Source organism: Fusarium poae, chromosome 1, assembly GCF_019609905.1.
Source record: "Fusarium poae strain DAOMC 252244 chromosome 1, whole genome shotgun sequence".
Classification (NCBI taxonomy): Eukaryota; Fungi; Ascomycota; class Sordariomycetes; order Hypocreales; family Nectriaceae; genus Fusarium; species Fusarium poae.
In genome coordinates this window covers 6,154,577-6,176,002 of record NC_058399.1, presented here as the reverse complement: position 1 = coordinate 6,176,002, position 21,426 = coordinate 6,154,577, and the positions used below count along the sequence as shown (strand labels likewise).

The window sequence follows — 21,426 nt, the reverse complement described above, 5'->3', positions numbered from 1 at the left end:
TACTACAACAACGGCTGCAAACAACGCTTAGATAATACTCGCGTTATCTCATCAAAACTCCTGAATCTGTCATTCGATTTTATTAGTTGTCGTTCATTGTCTATATGAGCTGACGGAGAGGCCTCTATTACAAAGATGGCTTACAACGATGACTCCGTACTGGCGCGACTTTCATCGCTGAATGAAAGTCATGACAGTATCGCTACTGCTGCGCAATGGATCATGTTCCATAGGTACGCGTCTCTCATTTTCTAGTTTACAGCAACGATTGACAATAGATCCCAGGCGACATGCAGAGCGAACCGTACAACTCTGGTTGCAGCGTCTCAAAGACTCGTCTAGCACAAAGAGACTGAGCTTGATTTATCTCGCTAACGGTATGATTGTATCCTGGCGGGAGAAAACATGACTGATTCGTATTACAGAGGTGGCTCAGCAGTCCAAAATCCGGCACAAAGATGACTTTATTATTGCTTTTGCGCCTGTGATTGCCGAGGCTGCTTCCGTCGCCTATAAGGGAGCACCTGCAGAGCTTCAGGCAAAACTAAAGCGCGTGATAGATGTCTGGAGAGATCGATCGATCTTCGAAGCGCCCATTCAGGCTGCCATTGATGCTCGTATTGGGGGTAAGTACAAAATGAGAACTCTGTTCAAATGGCAGCGACTTATCATATAATCAGAACTTGACAAGGCCCGTGGCATGGCTAAACCTGGATTTGCCGGTTCTCCGTTTGGTAGCGGTGGTGCTGCTTCTGCCGGTGCCGCAGTTCCATCCGAGTTTGCCCCTCTTGTGTCTGCTCATCAGACTGTTGCCAAATTGAGCCCTCCTCTCAAGGCCACGGTCGCATCCGCCAGCCAGGAATATGAGAAACAAACCGACCCATCGACACCTGCCCCTTCTGCTCCTGTTTATGCTGCTCGCCTGAATGGTCTTCTCAAAACGCTGGCCAACGCCGAGAATGCAGTTGCTGAGTGTGTCAAGGCCAGGGAGGGCCTTGTCTCTGGTCTGGAGACGCTGCTCAACGCCAACCGCGTCGCATTGGAACAAGAGAAATCTGATCATGCTCAGCTTGTATCCCGAAAAACCGAGATTGAAGACAAGAAGCAACAGGTTGAGGTCGGTATCATGCGAGCGCTAGGTCCCGCGGAGAGCAATGGGAACCCGGGAGACGGGGAGTCATTGAGCGCCCCTGCTGAGCCAGGCAGACCAGAAATAGAGGCACTCACCCCTCCGGCCTTTGAACCTTTCGATGCGCCTACTCCCGAGGCATTGACGCCAGAAGGTGAACCTGCTGTTGCTCCGGCTCTTGCTGCCGAAGAAGAGACTGCGTCTTACCAGTCATTGCCGATTTCGACCAATGGTTCTAACAAGCGTCGTCGTGTCGATGCTGAGGAGTTTCCTGATCTAGGAGGAGACGATGGCATCGATGCTGATGTCGCTCAGATGCTTCAAGAGGGTTCCCACTCATGATTGGAGTCTGTCTTGTTTGACAGACTCAATAGTTTGAAACGAGCTCTTTCGGGAGGGCGAATAATAGAGGGACAAGCCTCTGAAGGTTCTCATGGGCAGAATGTATAACAGATAGCTAGGACCACGAGTGATTGGGTACCTACTTGTATGCGTAAGAAAGGACTGGCAACAGGGCTGTGGTCATTAATCAATATCTATTCTCATGGCTGTTTAAAATAGATCATCATCACAATACTTGACAATTATTAATTGTTTTGACTGGTGTATCTCTTGGACCCAGCCAAGTATCTCAAACAATATGACAGAATAATGCAATGCATTGAATTATTTGGTGCTGGAAGGTATATCGTAAGTTACCTAGTACTGAAGCGAATCGCAGAGCTCTAACCGACTCAGAGGGGTCTGGACTATAGACGCACCATAACCCACTTGCTCGCGACGAGTCCCCACCTAATATTTTTTAATCTGAGTCTTAGCACCCGTCGCAACTCGGAAGCTGAGAAATGCCGCTACGGCGATGACGGCATTACAAACTACCTCAACTTCGTTCCCTTCTTGTTCATAATATTAAAAAGTGCCTGTCAGCTTCACCAACTTCTCTAGGCACACAGCTCGCCACTCGCTCTGTCCCTCCGTTCGACAGTGCCACCACTGAACATGCTACGCTGAGTCGACGTCTAATCAATTCCCTACCGTCATCATGGTTTCGGGAGTAGCACGCCGTGTGTTGCTCCCACGTCTCGCCGAGTCCTCGCAAGTGTCTCTGGCCGCATCGCGAAGTCAATTAAGGCCTTCACTATATAAACCCGAAGTCTCGCCTTCTCAGGCAAGACTTTTCCACGCTTTTGGCCCCCGTCAACCTGCCCTGCCTCCGTTCTCAATCGCTGCCTTCCAAACACCAGCAAGCAATAATCTGTCCCATATCCGAAGTCCCCCGGCACAAATTCGATCTTCTACGTATGGTCCGTTTTCGCACGCCCTGCGACAATTCTCAACAGCCCCTCGTTTACTACAGGAAATCCAGACCAAGGTCGAAGAAGGCGCCAAGAAGCCTGTCGAGCTTGAGACCAATCGAAAAGTTGAAGATGAACACAAGCAAGAGTTTACCAAAAGCGAGAAGGCCGCCAAGGCCGCTCAAGTCAACCTAGCTGCTAAACTCTCAAAGGAGGGAAAGCAGGCTGGAAAGGCTGGTTCGGACGAAATTGTACGACTTATCAAAATTGCCCGTCCAGAAATCCGCTGGCTCGGTATCGCTTTTGTCTTTCTGGTTATTTCCTCTAGTGTCACCATGTTAATCCCCTTCTCCGTTGGTCGAATCTTGGATCTTGCTACCAAAGGTGAAACTGAGGACGTCCGTCTGTTCGGCTTAACTATGAACCAGTTCTTCTTTGGCTTGGGTACTGTCTTGACTATCGGAGCTATGGCCAACTTTGGTCGAGTCGTCCTTCTTCGAATTGTTGGCGAGCGTGTCGTCGCTAGACTCCGATCCCAGCTTTACCGACGCACATATGTTCAGGATGCCGAGTTCTTCGATGCGAACCGTGTGGGTGATCTTATCTCACGCCTCAGCTCTGATACTGTCATCGTTGGCAAGTCTGTGACGCAAAATCTCAGCGATGGTCTTCGTGCCCTCTTCAGTGGTGGTGCTGGTTTTGCTATCATGGTCTGGACAAGCCCCCAGTTGACTGGTTTGTTGCTACTTATGTTCCCGCCAATTGCTGTCGGGGCCTTCATCTATGGTCGAGCTATTCGAAACGTCAGCAGATCAATTCAGAGGAACTTGGGTACTCTAACCAAGATCGCTGAGGAACGACTTGGCAACGTCAAGACCAGCCAAGCGTTCGTAGGTGAAGTACAGGAAATTGGCCGCTACAACAACCAGATCCGAAAGATCTTTGCTCTTGGTAAAAAGGAATCGCTCATCGCTGCTACCTTCTTTGCTTCAACTGGCTGGGCCGGCAACATGACGATCCTTGCTATGCTTGTTGTTGGAGGCGGTTTCGTGCGCAGCGGGACTATGTCGCTCGGAGATCTGACGTCGTTCATGATGTACACTGCATTTGCAGGTTCAAGTCTATTCGGTCTTTCGGGTTTCTACTCAGAACTCATGAAGGGAGTTGGTGCTGCAAGTCGACTTTTCGAACTACAAGATCGCAAGCCCGGGATCCCGCAAACGGTCGGTGTTCAAGTGAAATCGGCACAAGGTCCTATCAGATTCTCAGATGTCACATTTGCCTATCCTACTCGGCCCGCTGTCAAAATCTTCAACGGACTGGATTTCGAGATCCCTTCGGGCAGCAACGTGTGTGTTGTTGGTCCATCAGGAGGCGGTAAGTCGACGGTGGCTTCTCTGCTATTGAGATTCTACAATCCTGTGTCGGGCACCATCACCATTAACGGGCAAGATATCTCTGGTATGAACGTCAAGTCGTTGCGAAGACGAATTGGCATGGTTTCACAGGAACCTGTCCTTTTCTCTGGAACCATTGCTGAAAACATTGCCTACGGAAGGCCTCAGGCGAGCCGTTTCGATGTCATTTCTGCTGCTCGGCAAGCAAACTGCAATTTTATCAGTGATCTACCTGATGGCTTAGAGACCCAGGTCGGTGCCCGTGGCTCGCAACTCTCCGGCGGTCAGAAGCAGCGAATCGCTATTGCGCGAGCTCTGCTTAAGGACCCTGACATTCTAATTCTTGATGAAGCCACATCAGCGCTAGATGCCGAATCAGAGACTCTGGTTAACGAGGCTCTGGCTGGCCTTTTGCGTGGCCGTAACACTACCATCTCGATTGCCCACCGTCTCTCCACTATCAAGCGATCCGACCAGATTATCGTTCTCAACAACGAGGGCAAGGTCGCCGAAATTGGCAGTTACAAGCAGCTTGCTGCCGACAAGGAGAGTGCGTTCAGCAAGCTCATGGAGTGGCAGATGAGCGGTGGTGAGGTTTCCAAGGAAAGTGGGTCGACTGCCTCACGAGCGCACATCACCGAAGCCGAGGAACTCGAGGATGATCTGGAGAGAGGTGAAGAGGAGGAGGAGCACTTTGAAGAGCATGACCGAGAGAACAGGGACTCCAAGAGCGAGGAGAAGAGACCCTGAAGCATCTTGGATGATATAGAGCAGAAGAGCATCCCCGTTAAGACGTAATATGGCTGGGGTTACGGGTTTTAGACGAATCATGTACATTATATATCCTGGTATCTATGTCCGAGTCTCTATTGGAACGCCAGCTGCTGCAAAGAGAACTCCACTCGACATGTATACTACTTTCATTGGCGTCGCTGGTTTGGTTATTTGATCTCCAAAAAATGGAATACATAGTTATGGCATTGGGGATCGACAGCCATGTATAGAAAGCAGAACATAAACATCTTTACAAAAACAACAATGGGCTTTTTATCGTGGATTGCTGATGTGCTGGTGCTTTGAAGATGGAAACAACTTGAAGGTTTGTACTATGTCCAAGATTAAGACTTGATGGTTGTAATTCTAAATAGAATGAGCAACAAAGTCGAAAGCTTAGTTTCTCGACCCTGTGCTATGAAGCTTGCTTAGCTGGAAGTGGAAAAAGCCACAATGACCATCTTAAAGAACGGCGTATGTGGACAAACTCAGCAACCATGGGTGCTGCTGTTCCAAGATTCCACGCTTCTTTTACAGCGCGAAATCATAATTATGACCAGAAACACTTGTACCAATGCTAAATAGCATAATATCAATCATCATCATCTGTTATAGCAGCTTTTATGAAGAAGAGGAGCACATCGGGACAATGCAAGGAAGAGTTGATGGCTGACCAAGCTGAGGTCTTAGTTGTGGACCACATGGCTTCTGTTCGTATTGTCAGCCTAACACGAAATGTGATGTCCAATAGGAGATGCTGGGCATGTCAGAAATGCCGACATGAAGGTAATTTCCACTTTGAGCATCAGAACATGCATTTTGGAAAAGACAGCATGAATCGAATGATGTGCCAATAGAACAAGTGCAGGTTAGGCTCACCGGCAACGGTTCGTCACATGTGACCCGTTTTGACTCGAGCATGACCCTAGTAGCCAAATCTTGGTCCGTCATAACCGGTTTGCATTCTTGTATCGTAATATAGACTGCCTTTTGCCAAACATTAATTGTTTTTAATCTGTTAAAAGTCGGCAACTTACACTCAACCTTTCATCAATATCTCCTTCCTGCCTTTGGCCAAACCTGCTAAACTTGCGCATCAAATGTCGACCGAGGTTGAAGGAACCTTTGAGGTGGCAGACGCCAGCCTCTACACCAAGACTTGGACAGTGAGTGTGAATGCTCACCAGCTAACAGAGACAACAACTGACGCATTCAAAAGCCTCAGGGCCCCGTTAAAGCCAAGGTGATCCATGTTCATGGCTTCAGCGATCACATCAACTGGTACGATGACGTGTATCGAATTTTGGCTTCTAGCGGCATTCAAGTCTTTGGTTTTGACCAAAGAGGCTGGGGCCGCAGCGTCAAGCAACCCTCTGACAAAGGAAACACCGGCGCAACACCGCGCGTAATTTCTGATATTGCAGCATTCATCGAGAGCAAGCTGCCTTCTGATGTCCCGGTTTTTGTTCTGGGCCATTCGATGGGTGGAGGCGAGGTTCTCACACTTGCGGCCGATCCTCAGTACGCCAAGCTAGTCAGTCAAGTGCGCGGTTGGATTCTCGAGGCTCCTTTCATCGGATTCGCGCCTGAAGAAGTCCCAAGCTGGTTCAAAATTGTAGCAGGTCGGCTAGCTTGCAAGATCCTGCCGAGGTTCCAGCTCAAGCATCAACTCGACGTCATGAACTTGACGCGAAAAACCGAGGTAGCAAAGGGCTTCAAGGAAGATCCTCTCTGTCATGACACAGGTACGCTGGAAGGTCTGGCGTCGCTTCTGGACCGTACGGCGGCTCTGCAATCGGGGTCTGTAAAATTGGGCAAGGAAGTAAAGTCTCTTTGGCTCGGCCACGGAGACCACGACAAAGCCTGTAGCTATGAAGCTGCCATGGAATTCGCAAAGAACCAGGACATCGAGGACAAGGTCGTCAAGACGTATGTGGGAGGTTACCACGCTCTGCACGTGGACCTGTGCCAGGAGGAATATGCGAAGGATATTACTGCTTGGATCCTAGAGAGGAGTACAGGTGAAAGACCAATCGAGGCGAAGCTATAATGAAGAAGTGGCAGGCGTTCATATATCGAGTGGAGTACTTTGTTTTGGCGGTTGAGATTTGTTTGGATTGATACAAGAAACACTAGATTCATGCACCACATTTGGTATCGTACTGTCGGTGTATTTCATCACTTGATGCTATTTTATCTCAACTCCAGCATTTGCAAAGAACGAGCGAGAGTGAGAGCGTGCATGTTAGTTATATATACTGACAAGATAAATGACTGTTAAATATGTATTCGGACCGTCCGATTGTGGCTGGCTGTACTACATATAAAACACGGCCGCTTATCTTAGTCCTATACCAAAGCGGTTACGAATTGCAAAACCAAGCCAATAGACTGAACAATAGTTTTAGTTGCAAAAGTCTTGGCCTGCATATTGCAAAGTCCAGATCAGATCTATGGAGACAAACAGTTCAAGGTCAAAAAAACAAAAAGCGGGCCTACTACGTATCGGTACCAGGGCTCCATGTCCGTATTCCAGCTCCAGCTCCGTAGACGCCCGAAAGTCAGACGTTTCCAAAACGTTAAGAGTGACGGAACGCCGAGACCTGCTCCGGCCGTTTCCTAGGCTTTTCGGAGCCGTATTAGAACTATAATTCAACGTCTGCCGCTCGTCTTGTTCAACATCCTCTTTCAATACCTTTTCGTGATCCTTTTCCCCAGCCTTCTGGGCTCTCCTCGTCGGACACGGAAGCAACGCTCCGCTTACTAACCGTCTTGTTCTCGGCTGGCACGGCGTTCGGAGACTCACTCACTAATTGTCTAACCTCTATTGGTCGAATTTCGCTGATGATTTGGGTGTTAGTTGTACTGGACTGCAGCTCCAGCTGTTAAAGAAATGCTATGCCACCGTCAATCTCGTTAACATCTCGTCCTGATTCCTTGAGGAGGGGGCGAACTAAAGGGTCAGCACTGACTGAGCTCTCCTTTGCTCTTCCTCCACGTGCGAAAATGACTGGTCGTACCAAGACTCGATGGGTAGGCAGGTAGGAAACAAGATCGGACGGATTTCATCTCTTCTGATTCACCAACCAACCGCTTTGCATTTGCATTTGCATTTGCCTTGCTTGACCTTGCTCCTATTCGTATCCTTGCTATACTGCCATATCAATATCAACTCTATCTCACTGCCACCAACCCTGATCGGATAGTCTACCGACTGCAGCACAGTAGTCGACTAACTTGATCTTGACTGTCTGACGATCAACTGAGATCATTGCATACAGCTAGTACAAGCAGATGCTCTTGATGAGGCGCCTGCTCCGCTCCTGAGGTCTCTTTGTTGGCCTTGCTTTATTATATCTCGCTTACCGCCATCCAGCATTTACACAATATCGGTATTGCACACTGACTTCTCCTATACATACACATCGCTGTCTATATCCGACACAGTCTATTGAGACATGACGCCTGACAACAGCATCCGGGCCGCCCACCTTTCATCTATCGAACCCGCTCGAAGTAGCTCAAGGCACTCGACCACACATAATGGCTCTAGCACTGCTTTCGAGCCTGCCATGGCCGATGATAACGAGACTATCGCTAGAAACGTTTCGCACATGACCGATGTCGAGAGCCAGACTACCGCCACCGGACGCAGGCAGCCCAGTCCCAGTGACAATGATCCGTATGGCCTCTCCCGTGGATACAAAACAGAGTCTGATCTCGCCGATATCAAAGCCAACACGTCGCGGAAGCGGGATAGTCTCCCTGGACGCAAATGCTTGCCCAGCAAGTTGGGTTCTAAGATCAAAGCTCGCAAGCTACAAGGCTTCTACAAAAATCAGAATGCGGCAATTGATCGCATGCTCAAGTCGGTCGAGGAGCATCGTGACGAAGCTCGCGACCAGCATGGTGAGGATCAACTCAAGTTCCGTATCGCTGTTTGGGGTTCCTTGGCAGCCAACATTGCATTGTCGGCCATTCAGCTTTTTGCTGCCATCTCGTCAGGCTCGCTTTCGCTTTTCACCACCATGGCCGACTCTATTTTCGACCCTCTTAGTAACCTCACCCTCATCCTGTCGGCCAGAGCCATCCGCAGTGTCGATGCTCGACGTTTCCCTGCTGGCAAGGCTCGTCTTGAGACTGTAGGAAATATTGTGTTTTGCTTTCTCATGATCGCCGTCTCCCTCATCATCATTGCATTCGCATGTCAAGAGTTGGCACAGGCGAAAGCCGACAAGGACTTTCATCTTCCTGCCGTCATCTCGGTCTGCTGCGCCTTCGCCACCAAGTTCGCCCTTTTCCTCTACTGCTGGGCGCTCAAGGACAAATACAGCCAAGTAAATATCCTCTGGCAGGACCATCGTAATGATCTTCTCATCAACGGCTTTGGTATTCTTACTGCTACTGGTGGTGCGAAGCTGGTCTGGTGGATTGACCCCATGGGTGCCATTCTTCTCTCGCTCCTTATCTCTGGCATCTGGCTATGCACCGCTTTCGGCGAGTTCCTGCTTGTCGTCGGCATCACAGCTCCTGTTGAGACGCAGCAGCTTATTACATACGTGTGCGTCACGCACGACGATGCAATTGTTGGTATTGACACCGTTCGTGTTTATCACTCGGGTCCTCGTTTGATCGCCGAGGTGGACATTGTCATGGAGCCGACACAGACTCTCCAGGAGAGCCACGACATTGCAGAGGCGCTTCAGATCAAGCTGGAGGATCTCCCTGATATTGAGCGAGCATACGTTCACATCGACTATGAGACCACTCACAAACCAGAACACGCATTTAAGAAGGACATGTAGGTCTAGCTTCGGAATGTGTTTTCAGGAGAAGTGTGAATTAGGAAGGGCGTTTTGAGTGGTTGAGAAGGGGTTTGGGGTCGGCGTTTGGCGTGAAAAAAACAGGGGGGATAAGACATGTACTCGGCCGGGTACACGAAGGGCTATGGGATTAAGCCTAGGAACCTCTTTAGGATGATTAGTGTTTGAGTCAGTCAGTGAAGATTTGAGGCAACAGTGGAAATCGCGGTTAGCTTTTTTAATGACACGAATTCATCATTGCAACGATGGCCCACATCGATTAGACAAGTCAACAGGTGAATGTGTGTGCTACATGTAAATCTAGTAAACATAGTGTGTTGTTGTTATTGTAGGTGGGTTGAGGCCAGACACATTGAGCTAAATCATGCAGGCTTTGCAGATCCTGACACTGCAGAACTGTTGACACCTAGGGAAGACATATGTCAAGAGTGAGACAAGTTCATTGGCATGTGCGGTGCAGCGCAGCATGCATGGCCGAGAAAAATAAAATAAAAATAAGGGCTCGCGTGTCTTTGTCCCGATCTAAATGTCTCGGTGGGCTCTGCCCGAGTGGCACCAAATCTAATCTACAAGTGTAAAACACCAAATCTACGTCACAGCGTTAACTAGCACTAACTTGGCTTTTCTGGTTCAGTTCAAGAACTGGCATCCAAGCCGAGTTTTGGGAGATTGAATGTCTTTATGATACTCAAAGGGCGAAATTAGAAAGGGGCCCTGCCTGAAGCGGGATTTTCTATACACAACTCAACCCAGCATCTTTTTTTTTATACCAACCCAAGAGACCATAGGTTGGAATGGTTGAGATTAAGTGGACGTATTTGAGCGGCGCGTCACATTCTTGCAGCGACTTACAAGGGGGATATGTGACCAGTTTCGGCTGTATGCAGAAGCCTGCTGGCGAACTTAATCCTGGATGGTTGAATGATACGAGCATCATATGCAGAGTGCGTACCGTGCTTTGTGGATATGTTGTGAAGTGATGTTGGAGCTAAAATGATAAACTTGGTGTTTTGAAGATCAAGAACCATGACAAGAAACATATAAAACTCCATCATCGTGCAGCCGTTGAAATTAGTGGCGGTTTACTAGGACGGAAACCCACTCCGATTTACGCCTACCTATGTTCATAGACCACGTACGTAGTACCCAGACCCAAGGGAACACCAAAACGGTCTCGAATTCTGTACGATTCAGAGGCATGAGTCAACCCCTCAATCTTATTTTTTGTCTATCAACGTGGGGGGACAAGAATTGAGTTGTCCTGGGACGGCAGGAGTAAAGAGAGAGAGAGAAAGAGAGTCAGACCTCTTTGGTTTTTCTAGAATAAGAGAGTTCCTCAGGGTCATTGTGGCTTGAGATTATCTAGTTAGTAGTAGTTAGAGTTTAGTACCTGAAGGGTTGTCTGTCAGACTCGTTGGTCCATTGAGTTCCATGGATCTTTTCTGATACCTAACCTAGCTCTACAGAACAAGAAGTTGGGTCATGTTAGGTAGGACCCATCCATCCATGGATGCTATCTCTCAGTGGGTGCCCGTCCCCACAAGAGCTTGCCCGGGGGGGCAGCAGCCCAAGCTCCAGTGCTCCAGTGCTCCAGTGCTCCATTGCGCTCTGACCTATGGTGAGTTAGTTCACTGGAGCTCTATGGAGCTGAAGCTGGACTGGGAAGTTCCCCCTCCAGATTGCCCGGGGTCCATGGATCCCATCATCGGATCATCACATACACTCACTGGATGTGGATGGCTAATACCTGCCCATTCTCTTTCTATTTCTGCCCGTCCCCATCACGTCACGCCTCCTCGCTTGCCCTTCGCTTCTCTCTTTGTCCCCCTCTTCAACTGTCTTCTCCAACTCTTCTCCTCATCAACCAAACTTTAGACCCGAGAGCTTTGGGCATCACTGTTGATTCTTGCGTCGTTTCAAAAAAGCATAGACCAGCAATAGTCTGTGCTGATCTTTAGCTTCTACCGGGTACCCTTGCTGAATCGACCTTGTTTTCCATTATTGTTGGCCTGGGCTCCTCGACACGCTTCTCAAATTGTCGTCTTTGAACTCCTCCTCTATATAGTCTTTCCATGGGCTGCTGATCTACCTCTTCAACCTGCTTTAAATAACCTGGACAATCTGCGTCAGGGTTCGTTTTTTAGCTGGTCAACTACTCCTGCTTCTACACCATCATGGCTGTTCAAGATATCAAAGGCGAGCAGATCTATGCTACGGTTCGTTTCCTTGTGCATCCATTGTACCCCAATTCACCTTGCTAACGATCGACAGCTTCTTCTGAGCGATTCCTATCTTCCTGGTTTGTCAATTGACTTTTGGCTTTGCCTCAAAGCCTCACTGACTCTTTCCCAGGCGCACTCGTCCTCGCTCACTCTCTTCGCGATGCCGGAGCCACTCGCAAGTTGGCAGTCTTGGTTACGCTCGATTCTGTATCCGAGGAGTCTATCACACAACTCAAGGTAGGATACCACATGCTTTGCACCTTTCAATCCATATCACTAACCATATCACTAACAGGACGTCTACGACTATGTCTTCCCTGTTCCACGCATTCGCAATGACCACCCAGCCAACCTGTACCTGATGAACCGTAGCGATCTTCACTCAGCTTTCACCAAGATCAACCTGTGGAAACTCACCAACTTCTCAAAAATCGTCTATATTGACGCCGATGTCGTCGCATACCGAGCTCCTGAGGAGCTTTTTGACATATCCCATCCCTTTGCTGCCGCTCCAGATATCGGTTGGCCAGATCTTTTCAACACTGGTGTAATGGTCTTGAATCCCAACATGGGAGACTTTTATGCTATGATCGCCATGGCTGAGAGGGGCATCTCTTTTGATGGTGCCGATCAGGGTCTGATCAACATGCACTTTGGCCAACAATACCATCGCTTAAGCTTCACCTACAACGTCACGCCATCTGCACATTACCAGTACGTCCCCGCCTACCGACACTTTCAGTCCAGCATCAACATGGTTCACTTCATTGGCGCAAATAAACCGTGGTTTACCGGCCGAGACGCACCTTCTGGCAGTGGCCCCTATACCGAAATGATAGGACGATGGTGGGCTGTCTACGACAGGCACTATCGACACCAGGTGAGTTCGCTCTATTGACCGGAAAAAATGATTTTCTAACTCGTTACATAGGAAAACGATTCCGCCACCCAGTATGTTCAATACTTTACAAAGGGAGAATGGCGTCCCAAGTCAGTTCAAGAGCAACCTTCTTCCGATGACCAACACCAACCTGATGATCACAGCTCGGCTTCCACCGGACAACAACAGCATGGTGAGCAGCAAGTCGAGGATCATCAGCAACAAGACGAAAAATCTCACGACGAACTTCCAGGCTCCAGTACAACCCGCGACGAACACCGCCGGACCCAGGGAATCATGATGCATGATTGGGATGCGCAAAGGTAGGTCTATCATCCATTGGGTTTTATGCTTTCCCGTCAGTACGAGACGCTGACCTTGCTAGATACCCCCCTCCCTCCGGTTCGAAGCCCGAAGCGATGAACTTCCCTCTCACTCATTACGAAATGTCCCGTGACACTGCACCGTTTGTTCCTCCTCAGCGTTACCCGAGTCCGCCAAAGAACATGTGGTACGAAGTACCAAAGGAGAGGCCTGGTTCCCGGTCAAAGGCTGCTCCGGAGATCTTTCCCTGGGAACGAAATCAACCTCGACCCACGAGAACTTTTGCAGGAGAGCCTGAGCCAGAACCAGAACCAAGCCCTGAAGAGTCTGGTACACAACTTTCGGTAAAAACTGAAAGCCTTACAGAATCCGGATCCGAAACAAAGAACCAATCTAGCACATCCACCCCTACAGTACAGGTTACGCCATCCAACCCCTGGACATCATACACACGCACAAATGCTTGGGACGAGGTGCCTGCTATCGAACGGTATGTTGACCGTCTGCATGGCGGCGGCCATCGACGTGGTAAGAGTTCGACCTCCTCGACAGGTCACGTAAAAAGCCCTACAACCGGTGCATGGCAGGACGACCAGAACAGCTCCAAGCTGCGAGGTCTGAAGCTCACCGATTTTCCCAGTGCTGTTGAACGCCCTAGCTTGCCAGTTACCCCGGCCCCGGTCCACCGAAACACCTTTTTTGCAGATGACGACGCCGAAAATGAAGACGAGACAACGAAAAAGCTTCCTGAAGCTGAAGGCGTTCCGACGCAGTCCGACTGGGTATGTGTGCACGGAAGACGTTGGAGACCTACAGACTGCCTGTGCGAGGTGACTGACTTGATCCTACAACACCAGGATCCTATCGAACAACTCCAGAAATTGGCCAAGCAGCAATCGGATGTATTACTTAAGAGATTGGGTGGTGATGGAGAAGTAGTAGGAGGAGTGAGTCGCGAGATACCAACACGCCCGTTGCCCTTTGGTTCGGGAGATGGAAAGTCACCTACTTATGTTGCATTATCCGCCTCAGGTGTGTTAAGCCCACAGCCGATGAAAGGCGAAAGATCAGCAGGCATATTGCGCGATATGAGCAGTGGCCGTCTCGACCCCGAGTCAACTTCAACCTCGCAAACGTCAACGATACCCCAACCCAGTTACTCCGGACCCGGCGCCGCATGGGAGAAGGGTGAAGATATACCGCAGTACGAAACGCCCTTACCGCCCAAGGAAGATGAACTGGATGCCCTTAACGCCTAGGAAACAACCGGACGTCTCTCAATAACCTCTCCCGAGTGGTCAAAACGTGTCGGATCTTTCATCATGGTCCCATTGCAAGATGGAAGAGTCAAAAGGAATGATTAATGTGTTGCTGGTTTTATGGTATCAACGGACGTGGTAATAAAAACGGGTATAATGGGGGTTCTTGGGTATTCGGCACAGGCACAGTTTTATTTTTTGCTTTCTCTCTGTTTCTTTCTGCCTCCTTTTTCAACATTGTCAACCAGCTTCGAGATTTCTTGGCAGCTGGTGCTAAGGGAAAGGAAAGGTGTTTTTTTTTGTTGGAATATGAACATTATGGCAGCGTCTATAGACGTCATCAAAAAGAGTAGGAGAAGTATTCCCCTGGACGTTTGGTTTCGACTCATCTGCTCTGTTTAGTACCTGCATCATTCATGTTGTTCTTTGTTCATATTTGTTACGCGTGTATCTACTTATGTTGCATGGTTTTTTTTATTCCGTTTCACTCCCGGTTCCTCTATCTGCCACTGATTTCGTTCGCCATGGGACGGTGCTTTTGGGTCATCGATATTGATATAACTACAGATTGCACCACTAGCTTACACACCAAGTGTTCGTTTGAGTGCACAATTTTGTTTTGATAATTTTGTATTTCACAGTCCAACTATGCTATGTTATGTCCTGGAGCAGATCGGGTAATAATACATAACTCCTTTAAACGCCATGTCGCTATCTTCAGAAAAATAAATGCTGCCCTGCTCTTCACTGGGCTGATGGAAGTGAGCGGGTGTATGATACCTGTATGTATAAGAATAAAGCTCGAAGAAGTAGGCAAATATCATATTCTGGTTACGGTCAATCCTCCTTTATAGCATCCTTATCCTCCTCATCCTCAACGTCCTCCACAGTCACCGCTTTGGCCTTGCCTTTCAAAGAGCTACTTTCCGGCTCTTCATCATCTTCACTATGCGATGGTGAAGATCCTTGTGGCGTATGTTCAGCTGCTGGACTTGACTGAGGTATGACCTCTGCTGGAGCGGACTGGCTTGAGTTTGCCTCTGTCTGCAACTCGCTCTGGGGCCCATGCTCATTCTGGTCTAGACGAGAATTGCTACCAAATAGTTGGGCTGAGCCTCCCCAGTTTGGCAAACGAGGGCTCGGCGCAACGACCTGAGGGGGGTCAACGGCACGCGTGAGCTGCGTTGGGAATTGAAGGGGACGTTGCTCAGTAGAAGTAGGGACAGATGCATTCTCGGCTGGTTGGGTTTCTTGGTTCCGGCTGCCGATGGGAGAAGGTTGTCTGGCGGCGAACGGAGATTGAGCCACACTGATATTATCTGCCATCGCAGCTTGGGGGCCTACTTGGGGCGAGTGCTGTGTTGAAGCTTGGCTGCCATCGAGACGTTGCAGGGGCAATAAAGACCAACCAGGTGGAATCACGACTCCTTCGGGGAGTTCAGAACTGCCAGAGGGGATTGGCACCGCGTTAGGGGGAGCACCATGCCGAGCCATCAGGGGACTTGGGTTCCGTGGAGGAATGCCAGGGAATTGCGGGAAGTTTGTAGGCATCGGCATCTGCATCTGCATCTGTAGTGGCACAGGGTAAGGCTGGTGCAATAGGGATTGAGCTAGTGGAAGAATGGGAGGTGGTATCGGGTGTGTCTGTGGGTTTTGTGCCTGGTCTGGATTTTGATGTCTCTGTCTGAGGCGTTGTAACTCTGCTTGGAGAAGCTGAAGAGTCTGTACCTCTTGATGCGCCATCAGAGCTGATTGCAGTTCGCGTTGGATCAACTGATCTGCCTGGAGTAGCAGATTTCCAGCGTTCTGTAAGTGATCGCCAGTGGGAAGAGGAGTCGCCGGGGCAGTATGGCCAGTAACAGTAGGTGTGCCGGCACCAGGAGTAGGGGGGGCTGGTCCTTGTTGGTTAGGAGCAGCTTGAGGCATGCCAAATTGCTGCGCAAGTTCTCTAACTTGCTGCCCATTGGCTCCGAAGCCAACACGGAAAGGGCCGAGATTGAAAACTCGTGGCGGAGCTGGTCGTTGTTCGGGTTGAGCACCTCCATTCTGCTGTCCAAAAAGGTTTCCCGGCTGCTGCCGTTCCACAGGGCGTCCTCCCCTTCCTATCTGTATTCCAAGTCCAGCAGCCCGATTTTGAGCCGCGCGAGTGTTCTCGTTGAGCGTAACAGGGCTACGGCAGGTAGGGCACACTTGCTGCCTTTCGAGCCAGCTCTTGAGGCAGCCAAGATGCAAAATATGTCCACAGGGTAGCTTCTTTGGGCGAATTCTATCCATAGCTCCCGGGTTGTTCTCGGGATCCCAGGGTCGCATTTCTTCACGGCAGATGATACAGGTATCCTCTCGTGTAAGCTCTTCCTGGGTGGCATCGGGGTAGCGGTTCATCTCTTGGATGGCTTTTCGGTATCTCAGTAAAGCGCTCAGTCTCTTGATGAAGTCGCGTGCCGTCATGAAGAGGTCTCTCATTATATGGATCGGTAATCCATAGAATGTAAGGAGCATGAAGAAGAAGACGATATATATGCCAAGTTTGACCAAATCTAGCCATGTCAGTGATATTCGCTCAATGGCACAGGGGTGCAGCTTACCAGTCGCAAGGTCAAGCCAAAGAACAAATTCTCCTTTAGCAGACCAACCGGGGACTTCGATATCCATTTCATCAATGTCGTCCTCGTTCGGGAGAGGGTCATTGGATACTTCTTCGCCTGCTGCTGCAGCTGCTTCACGCTGTCGTACAATCGCCTCTCGCTCCTCTCTAACTTCCTGTCTCCTTTCAGCGAGTCGCTTGCGCTTCTGCTGCTCCTGAATATTGTGCTCCGTCAATGACAGCGCATATCGGGCAGCTGTCCGCCATGAACTCGTCGCCAACACCGCAAACTCAAAGAGGAACATAACCATCATGTTGGGTCTCGCTTGTTGTATAACCGTATTGATCGTGTATCGGAGGATGTAGATGTCGTAGATGAAGCTGAGAGTGAGCGACACGCTAAGTCGCAAATGAAACAGACGTGGGTTTGCAGGCGGCTGTTGCTCGAGAACCTCGACTCGTCCATCACCGATCCATCCCCAAACTTTACCAGTGATTAAAGCGGCGAACATTACGAGAAACCAAGCGCCTATTTCTTCCCGGAAGATGGTCATGGCCAGGCATGTTTCCGTAATAGCAAACCAGGCACGCTCTGTGAGTTGCTCGACTTCGACAGCACGGAGGGGTCCGTAGAACAATCGTGTTAAGCTGTAGATAAAGCTACTGTAGGAGAGTAGCGCAAAGTTGACCAAGACCTATATATCATGAGTCCGGTGTCGAAGGAGGGGGAGGGCATCGATCTCGGGATCGTGGAACCACTCACCAATAAGCAAAAGTTACTCTGAGCGAGATATACCATTGCCGAATAAAAGTTGGCCCGTTGATAGAAAGCTGAGAGCACAACGGTGCCTGCAAGGGCCGTCGAGGCCTGTGAATCGAATTGTCAGCATTGGTCCATGATGATCAGCCATAGCTCCATAGCTTCCCCAAGCTCTCCAACCAAAGCAATACTTACCCCAGCATACCAGCCAAGTCGCATCTTGGGCATGGGAGTTTTGGACGGACGTTGAGTAAATAATTCAACTCGTTATCGAAATTGACAAAAGTAAACGATCACTCCCTCATCCCCATGGTTTAACCTGGATAATCTTTGAGGAATGTGTGTAGTAGTAGGACTTGCAGTCACTGCTATCAGTGAATGCGAGCTTGATGCCACGTTAAGGACAGCGACATACGACCGATGACGCAGGGGCCGATGCACGTGATCGTGTTCTGACGTGAGGAAAGCTGAGTCATCAGAGCAGAATCGTGAAGTCAGCTACCCTGAAGTCAAATCGACAGTATCAGCTTAGTGAGAGATGGGCACATCACTCAATCATACTGGAAGTTGATTCTGGCATCTTCTACCTTTCACTCTCAAATATTTGTTTTGGAAGGCTGTTTAAGTTATGGCGGTGGTAACCCCCATTCTTACGCCAGCATTGCTGGCCACGATCCGCAAACAACCTAATCTACCGCGAAATACGTGGTATTTCATCACGGCAACAACCCTGTCGGCACTCAATAGGTCAGACGAGCTACCGCGAGTATTAAAAAGTGCATTTGAAGAAGGTTCATGCGCTAGTGGGGACAGTGCATCGACTCATGATGAGCAGTTGCGCATCTCCAGACGTTTGAGGGAAGCCCTATTGAAAGCGTCAGCTGTAGGGGGTATGCCAAAGGTTTGATAGTACATGTCACGGATATAAGAATTTTGACTCTAACCGGTTTGTTAGACAATCAATGCCCTGTTGTCTTTGAAGTCGGCAACGCCAGAGGATCTCCTCGATGAAGCGGGAACTGGAACTGACGCAGCATCACCCAGACACAAGGACGTATATGACACTCAACCAGCCAAGATACTTCAAAGAGGTCAAAGCTTCTTCGAAAGCATATATGGAAAGATATCAAGACGCATAATGGGTCAACTAGAACGATCAGGTACACCAGATTTGGGTCTGCTGGCAAGATTGACATATGGCTATGTACTTAGTAACACTGATGTACTAACACCAGCCGAGACCTCATTTGTCCTTATTGCCAGCCTTATTCCACAGGATGTAAGTAGAATTTCCATTAGACTCCTTGGCTGCATGCACGTCAACTTCCTATATTGATATCCAGATTTCAAGGTCAACCCTCAACTCAAGGGACATTTGCGAGGTGCGCTGAATGGAGGCGCCAGCGAAGATGAAGTGAGGGCCGTCAGGGACATAGTAATTAAGATATGTGAAGCTTCAGGGATGAAGAAACTTGAAGAGAATGCCATTGGAGGATGGGGTTGGAGGAGTGAAGTTGCGAATGTCTAAAGGGTACTGGTTTTGGTCTTACCCTAGACCGCATAATAGTATTTACAACTTGGCATACCAAAACTGTCAGCACCTAAATTCATACATTCTATGCATAAAAATCCGTCAAGCATAATAGTAATGAGTACGATTATGAGCAACACATCTCACCAGTCCTGCCTGTCTAAAACGTTGCAAGCTTGACATCTTGAGATCCATCAGTTGCCTGTCTAGTTTCTCCGCCTTCTTCTGCCAGTCACTTGTATGCGACTAATAAAACTCCGCAAACTAAAATATCGTTTCATGTCCAAACGGCGTCTAGTCTTCGCTTTATTCGGCCTCTGTTCGTCTTAGCGGAGAGAGAGAGGGGAAGCGAGGTTGAAATGCGGAAGGAATTCCGCGTTTAGGCGAGCGTTGTATTCCCTAACCAACAAAGGGAGCAAAACCAAGTCGCAACCCGCTGTCACGCGCCAGAAGCAAGGGTTACAAGCCGCCCGGGCCCCTAAAGAATGGCTTGTCTTGCGAACCAGGGCCAAGGGTCGAGCAGAGAGACAGACGCCTACCGGGGTGTTGTATCCGTGGCCCCGGAGGGTGCATGGTTGAAAACGCCAGTGCCAATGCCGCTCTACTACCCGCAGGTTTCGAAGCAATCGAGGCCAGCAAGGGCCTGATTTGGGCACGCCACAGTTTACTGGTCTGCTACTGTTCAAATCTGGTTCGCTGTGATATGCATCACAGATCAATACCGAAGGTCCAAAGGAGCTTCCCGTGGCCAAAAGGTAAAATACTACAACCTTTCTCCTAACCTGGCCTGGCCTGGCCTGGGGCTTAATCACCTGAGACATTGTTTGCTCTAAAATCTAGACGTTGTAACGGCGTCTAGGGCACAGTATTGTGCTCGCCACGTCAGAGTGATTGAAAGTCCGAGATAAGGTGAACACATAGCATAGCATGTTCCGAGTTTTAAATCACACTTGGACACTTCCCCGCGGGTCGAGAAGCAAGCGCGAGATGCCAGTCTGATGATGTATTTCCGATTTCGCAGCATGCCATGTTAGCGCCCGCCCGATGGTTATGTTCTCACGACGGATACTCGTCTCATTCCTAAAGTAAGCGAGGGCTTCCTAGTCAAACTCTCCGTTAACCATGTACAGCATTGTTGTCCGCAGACCCCATTTTCAATGTAGATCTGATTGTGCGGAAAGCTCCTGATCGATAGACGGAACAGAGCCGTAACCCAACCCATGTCAATCAGATCAGAACAAGGCTCCCCTTGCGTCATGTTGAAACTGGATAGGCAGACTGGTCGGAATTGGCTCATCTTGTGGTGAGAGAGAAAGCCTAGCCGTGGGGTTCATGTCTTATATCGGTACTCGATAGACAACTCAACCAGTTTATAGTGCGACACTGCGGGCTTGGGTTACATTTGCTGCTTTTCTGGGTTGATTTAACGCCAACATTGCTCTGGATCTAGCAATCACACCCTCTCCTGCGAAGACCATTCTCGGTCGCACAGGGCGAGATTGGTGATCTGGCAAGCAAAAAAGGCAACCGGAACACCCACAGTTCGAGGCACAAAGCATGCGATTCGACCGGGGAGAGTTGGAAAATGTCCCATCCAAGTTGAATCGCAGGACATGAAAGGCTAGGATAAACTTGTATGTTGTATGCGTGTATAGTAGTCTACCTAGGTACTAGTATGTATGCTCTGAGCCAAACATAGATTCTCGACATGCAGCAACAATCTCGGATGCATGACACTCCGAGGCAAGCAGTCACACACATATTGATTCGTCTCTTGTTTGGGTTGGTCTTGTACAACCAATTGCTGGGAACGGCCGACTTTTGCAAGCTCCAGGGTCAGAGTAACGTCAATCAATCTCATGATGAATTGAATATGGAGACACTGAATCCTTCCGAAAGTCGTCGGAACTCGTCACGACAAGATACGACAGGACCAGGACCAGGATCAGGACCAGGGGTTTGTCGAGCATCTTGTTTCTTCTTTTTGCTTTTTTCCCTATTATCCCACTCTGCTCCCGGGCCAGTCAATGATGAGCCCTGTCAATATCAATCGCCGACGACTCACACACGTGGCCAAGATCCTCGAGGGCCGCAAGCCGCAAAGAGGGGCCGATGAGTCTCAACCAAAGCCTGTTGATACGACTTTTTGAACAGGGGGGCGGCTCCGAGGCGGCAAGGCGCGCATCAATCCATTGTGTCGGGTCCCCTCACTCAATTGAGTTCAAGGTTGCTATCGATATCACTTACTGCATATAGTTACATACAGTATCGGAACCTCTCGTAGATATGATCATGTGAATTACCAGGAACGAAACGAGATTGTCCATGATGCCATGAGAAAACATAACCCTCGAGGAACTTCCCAGCCTAGGGATGCGCCGCAATCAGATAGGGTTTAGAGCTCGCATGCACCTGTACTGGAACCAACATTACGGCATTCTGGTAACC

At 49.3% G+C, this 21,426-nt stretch overlaps 7 protein-coding genes across 7 annotated transcripts; 6 read left to right on the top strand and 1 right to left on the bottom strand.

Moving 5' to 3' along the window:
- Positions 1-135: 135 nt before the first annotated feature.
- On the top strand, positions 136-1,471 carry FPOAC1_001995 (uncharacterized protein; the record flags this gene model as incomplete). The annotated part of the gene is made up of 4 exons (XM_044846582.1): positions 136-233; positions 286-377; positions 426-626; positions 681-1,471. The coding sequence occupies 4 exons, from the start codon at positions 136-138 to the stop codon at positions 1,469-1,471; spliced, it is 1,182 nt and encodes a 393-aa protein (XP_044712498.1).
- Positions 1,472-2,171: 700 nt separating this feature from the next.
- Positions 2,172-4,571, top strand: MDR2 (multidrug-resistance transporte; the record flags this gene model as incomplete). The annotated part of the gene is made up of 1 exon (XM_044846581.1): positions 2,172-4,571. The coding sequence occupies one exon, from the start codon at positions 2,172-2,174 to the stop codon at positions 4,569-4,571; it is 2,400 nt and encodes a 799-aa protein (XP_044712497.1).
- Positions 4,572-5,695: 1,124 nt separating this feature from the next.
- Positions 5,696-6,645, top strand: FPOAC1_001993 (uncharacterized protein; the record flags this gene model as incomplete). Its single annotated transcript, XM_044846580.1, has 2 exons — positions 5,696-5,761; positions 5,815-6,645. 2 exons carry the CDS (start codon positions 5,696-5,698, stop codon positions 6,643-6,645), a joined length of 897 nt encoding a protein of 298 aa, XP_044712496.1.
- A 1,408-nt stretch (positions 6,646-8,053) lies between these two features.
- On the top strand, positions 8,054-9,400 carry FPOAC1_001992 (uncharacterized protein; the record flags this gene model as incomplete). Its single annotated transcript, XM_044846579.1, has 1 exon — positions 8,054-9,400. The coding sequence occupies one exon, from the start codon at positions 8,054-8,056 to the stop codon at positions 9,398-9,400; it is 1,347 nt and encodes a 448-aa protein (XP_044712495.1).
- Positions 9,401-11,592: 2,192 nt separating this feature from the next.
- FPOAC1_001991 (uncharacterized protein) lies at positions 11,593-14,103 on the top strand (the record flags this gene model as incomplete). Its single annotated transcript, XM_044846578.1, has 6 exons — positions 11,593-11,634; positions 11,690-11,717; positions 11,771-11,877; positions 11,936-12,520; positions 12,572-12,843; positions 12,906-14,103. 6 exons carry the CDS (start codon positions 11,593-11,595, stop codon positions 14,101-14,103), a joined length of 2,232 nt encoding a protein of 743 aa, XP_044712494.1.
- Positions 14,104-14,940: 837 nt separating this feature from the next.
- On the bottom strand, positions 14,941-17,666 carry FPOAC1_001990 (uncharacterized protein; the record flags this gene model as incomplete). Its single annotated transcript, XM_044846577.1, has 4 exons — positions 14,941-16,640; positions 16,689-17,382; positions 17,451-17,555; positions 17,643-17,666. The coding sequence occupies 4 exons, from the start codon at positions 17,664-17,666 to the stop codon at positions 14,941-14,943; spliced, it is 2,523 nt and encodes an 840-aa protein (XP_044712493.1).
- Positions 17,667-18,339: 673 nt separating this feature from the next.
- FPOAC1_001989 (uncharacterized protein) lies at positions 18,340-18,975 on the top strand (the record flags this gene model as incomplete). The annotated part of the gene is made up of 3 exons (XM_044846576.1): positions 18,340-18,348; positions 18,403-18,726; positions 18,799-18,975. The coding sequence occupies 3 exons, from the start codon at positions 18,340-18,342 to the stop codon at positions 18,973-18,975; spliced, it is 510 nt and encodes a 169-aa protein (XP_044712492.1).
- Between the last annotated feature and the right edge of the window lie 2,451 nt (positions 18,976-21,426).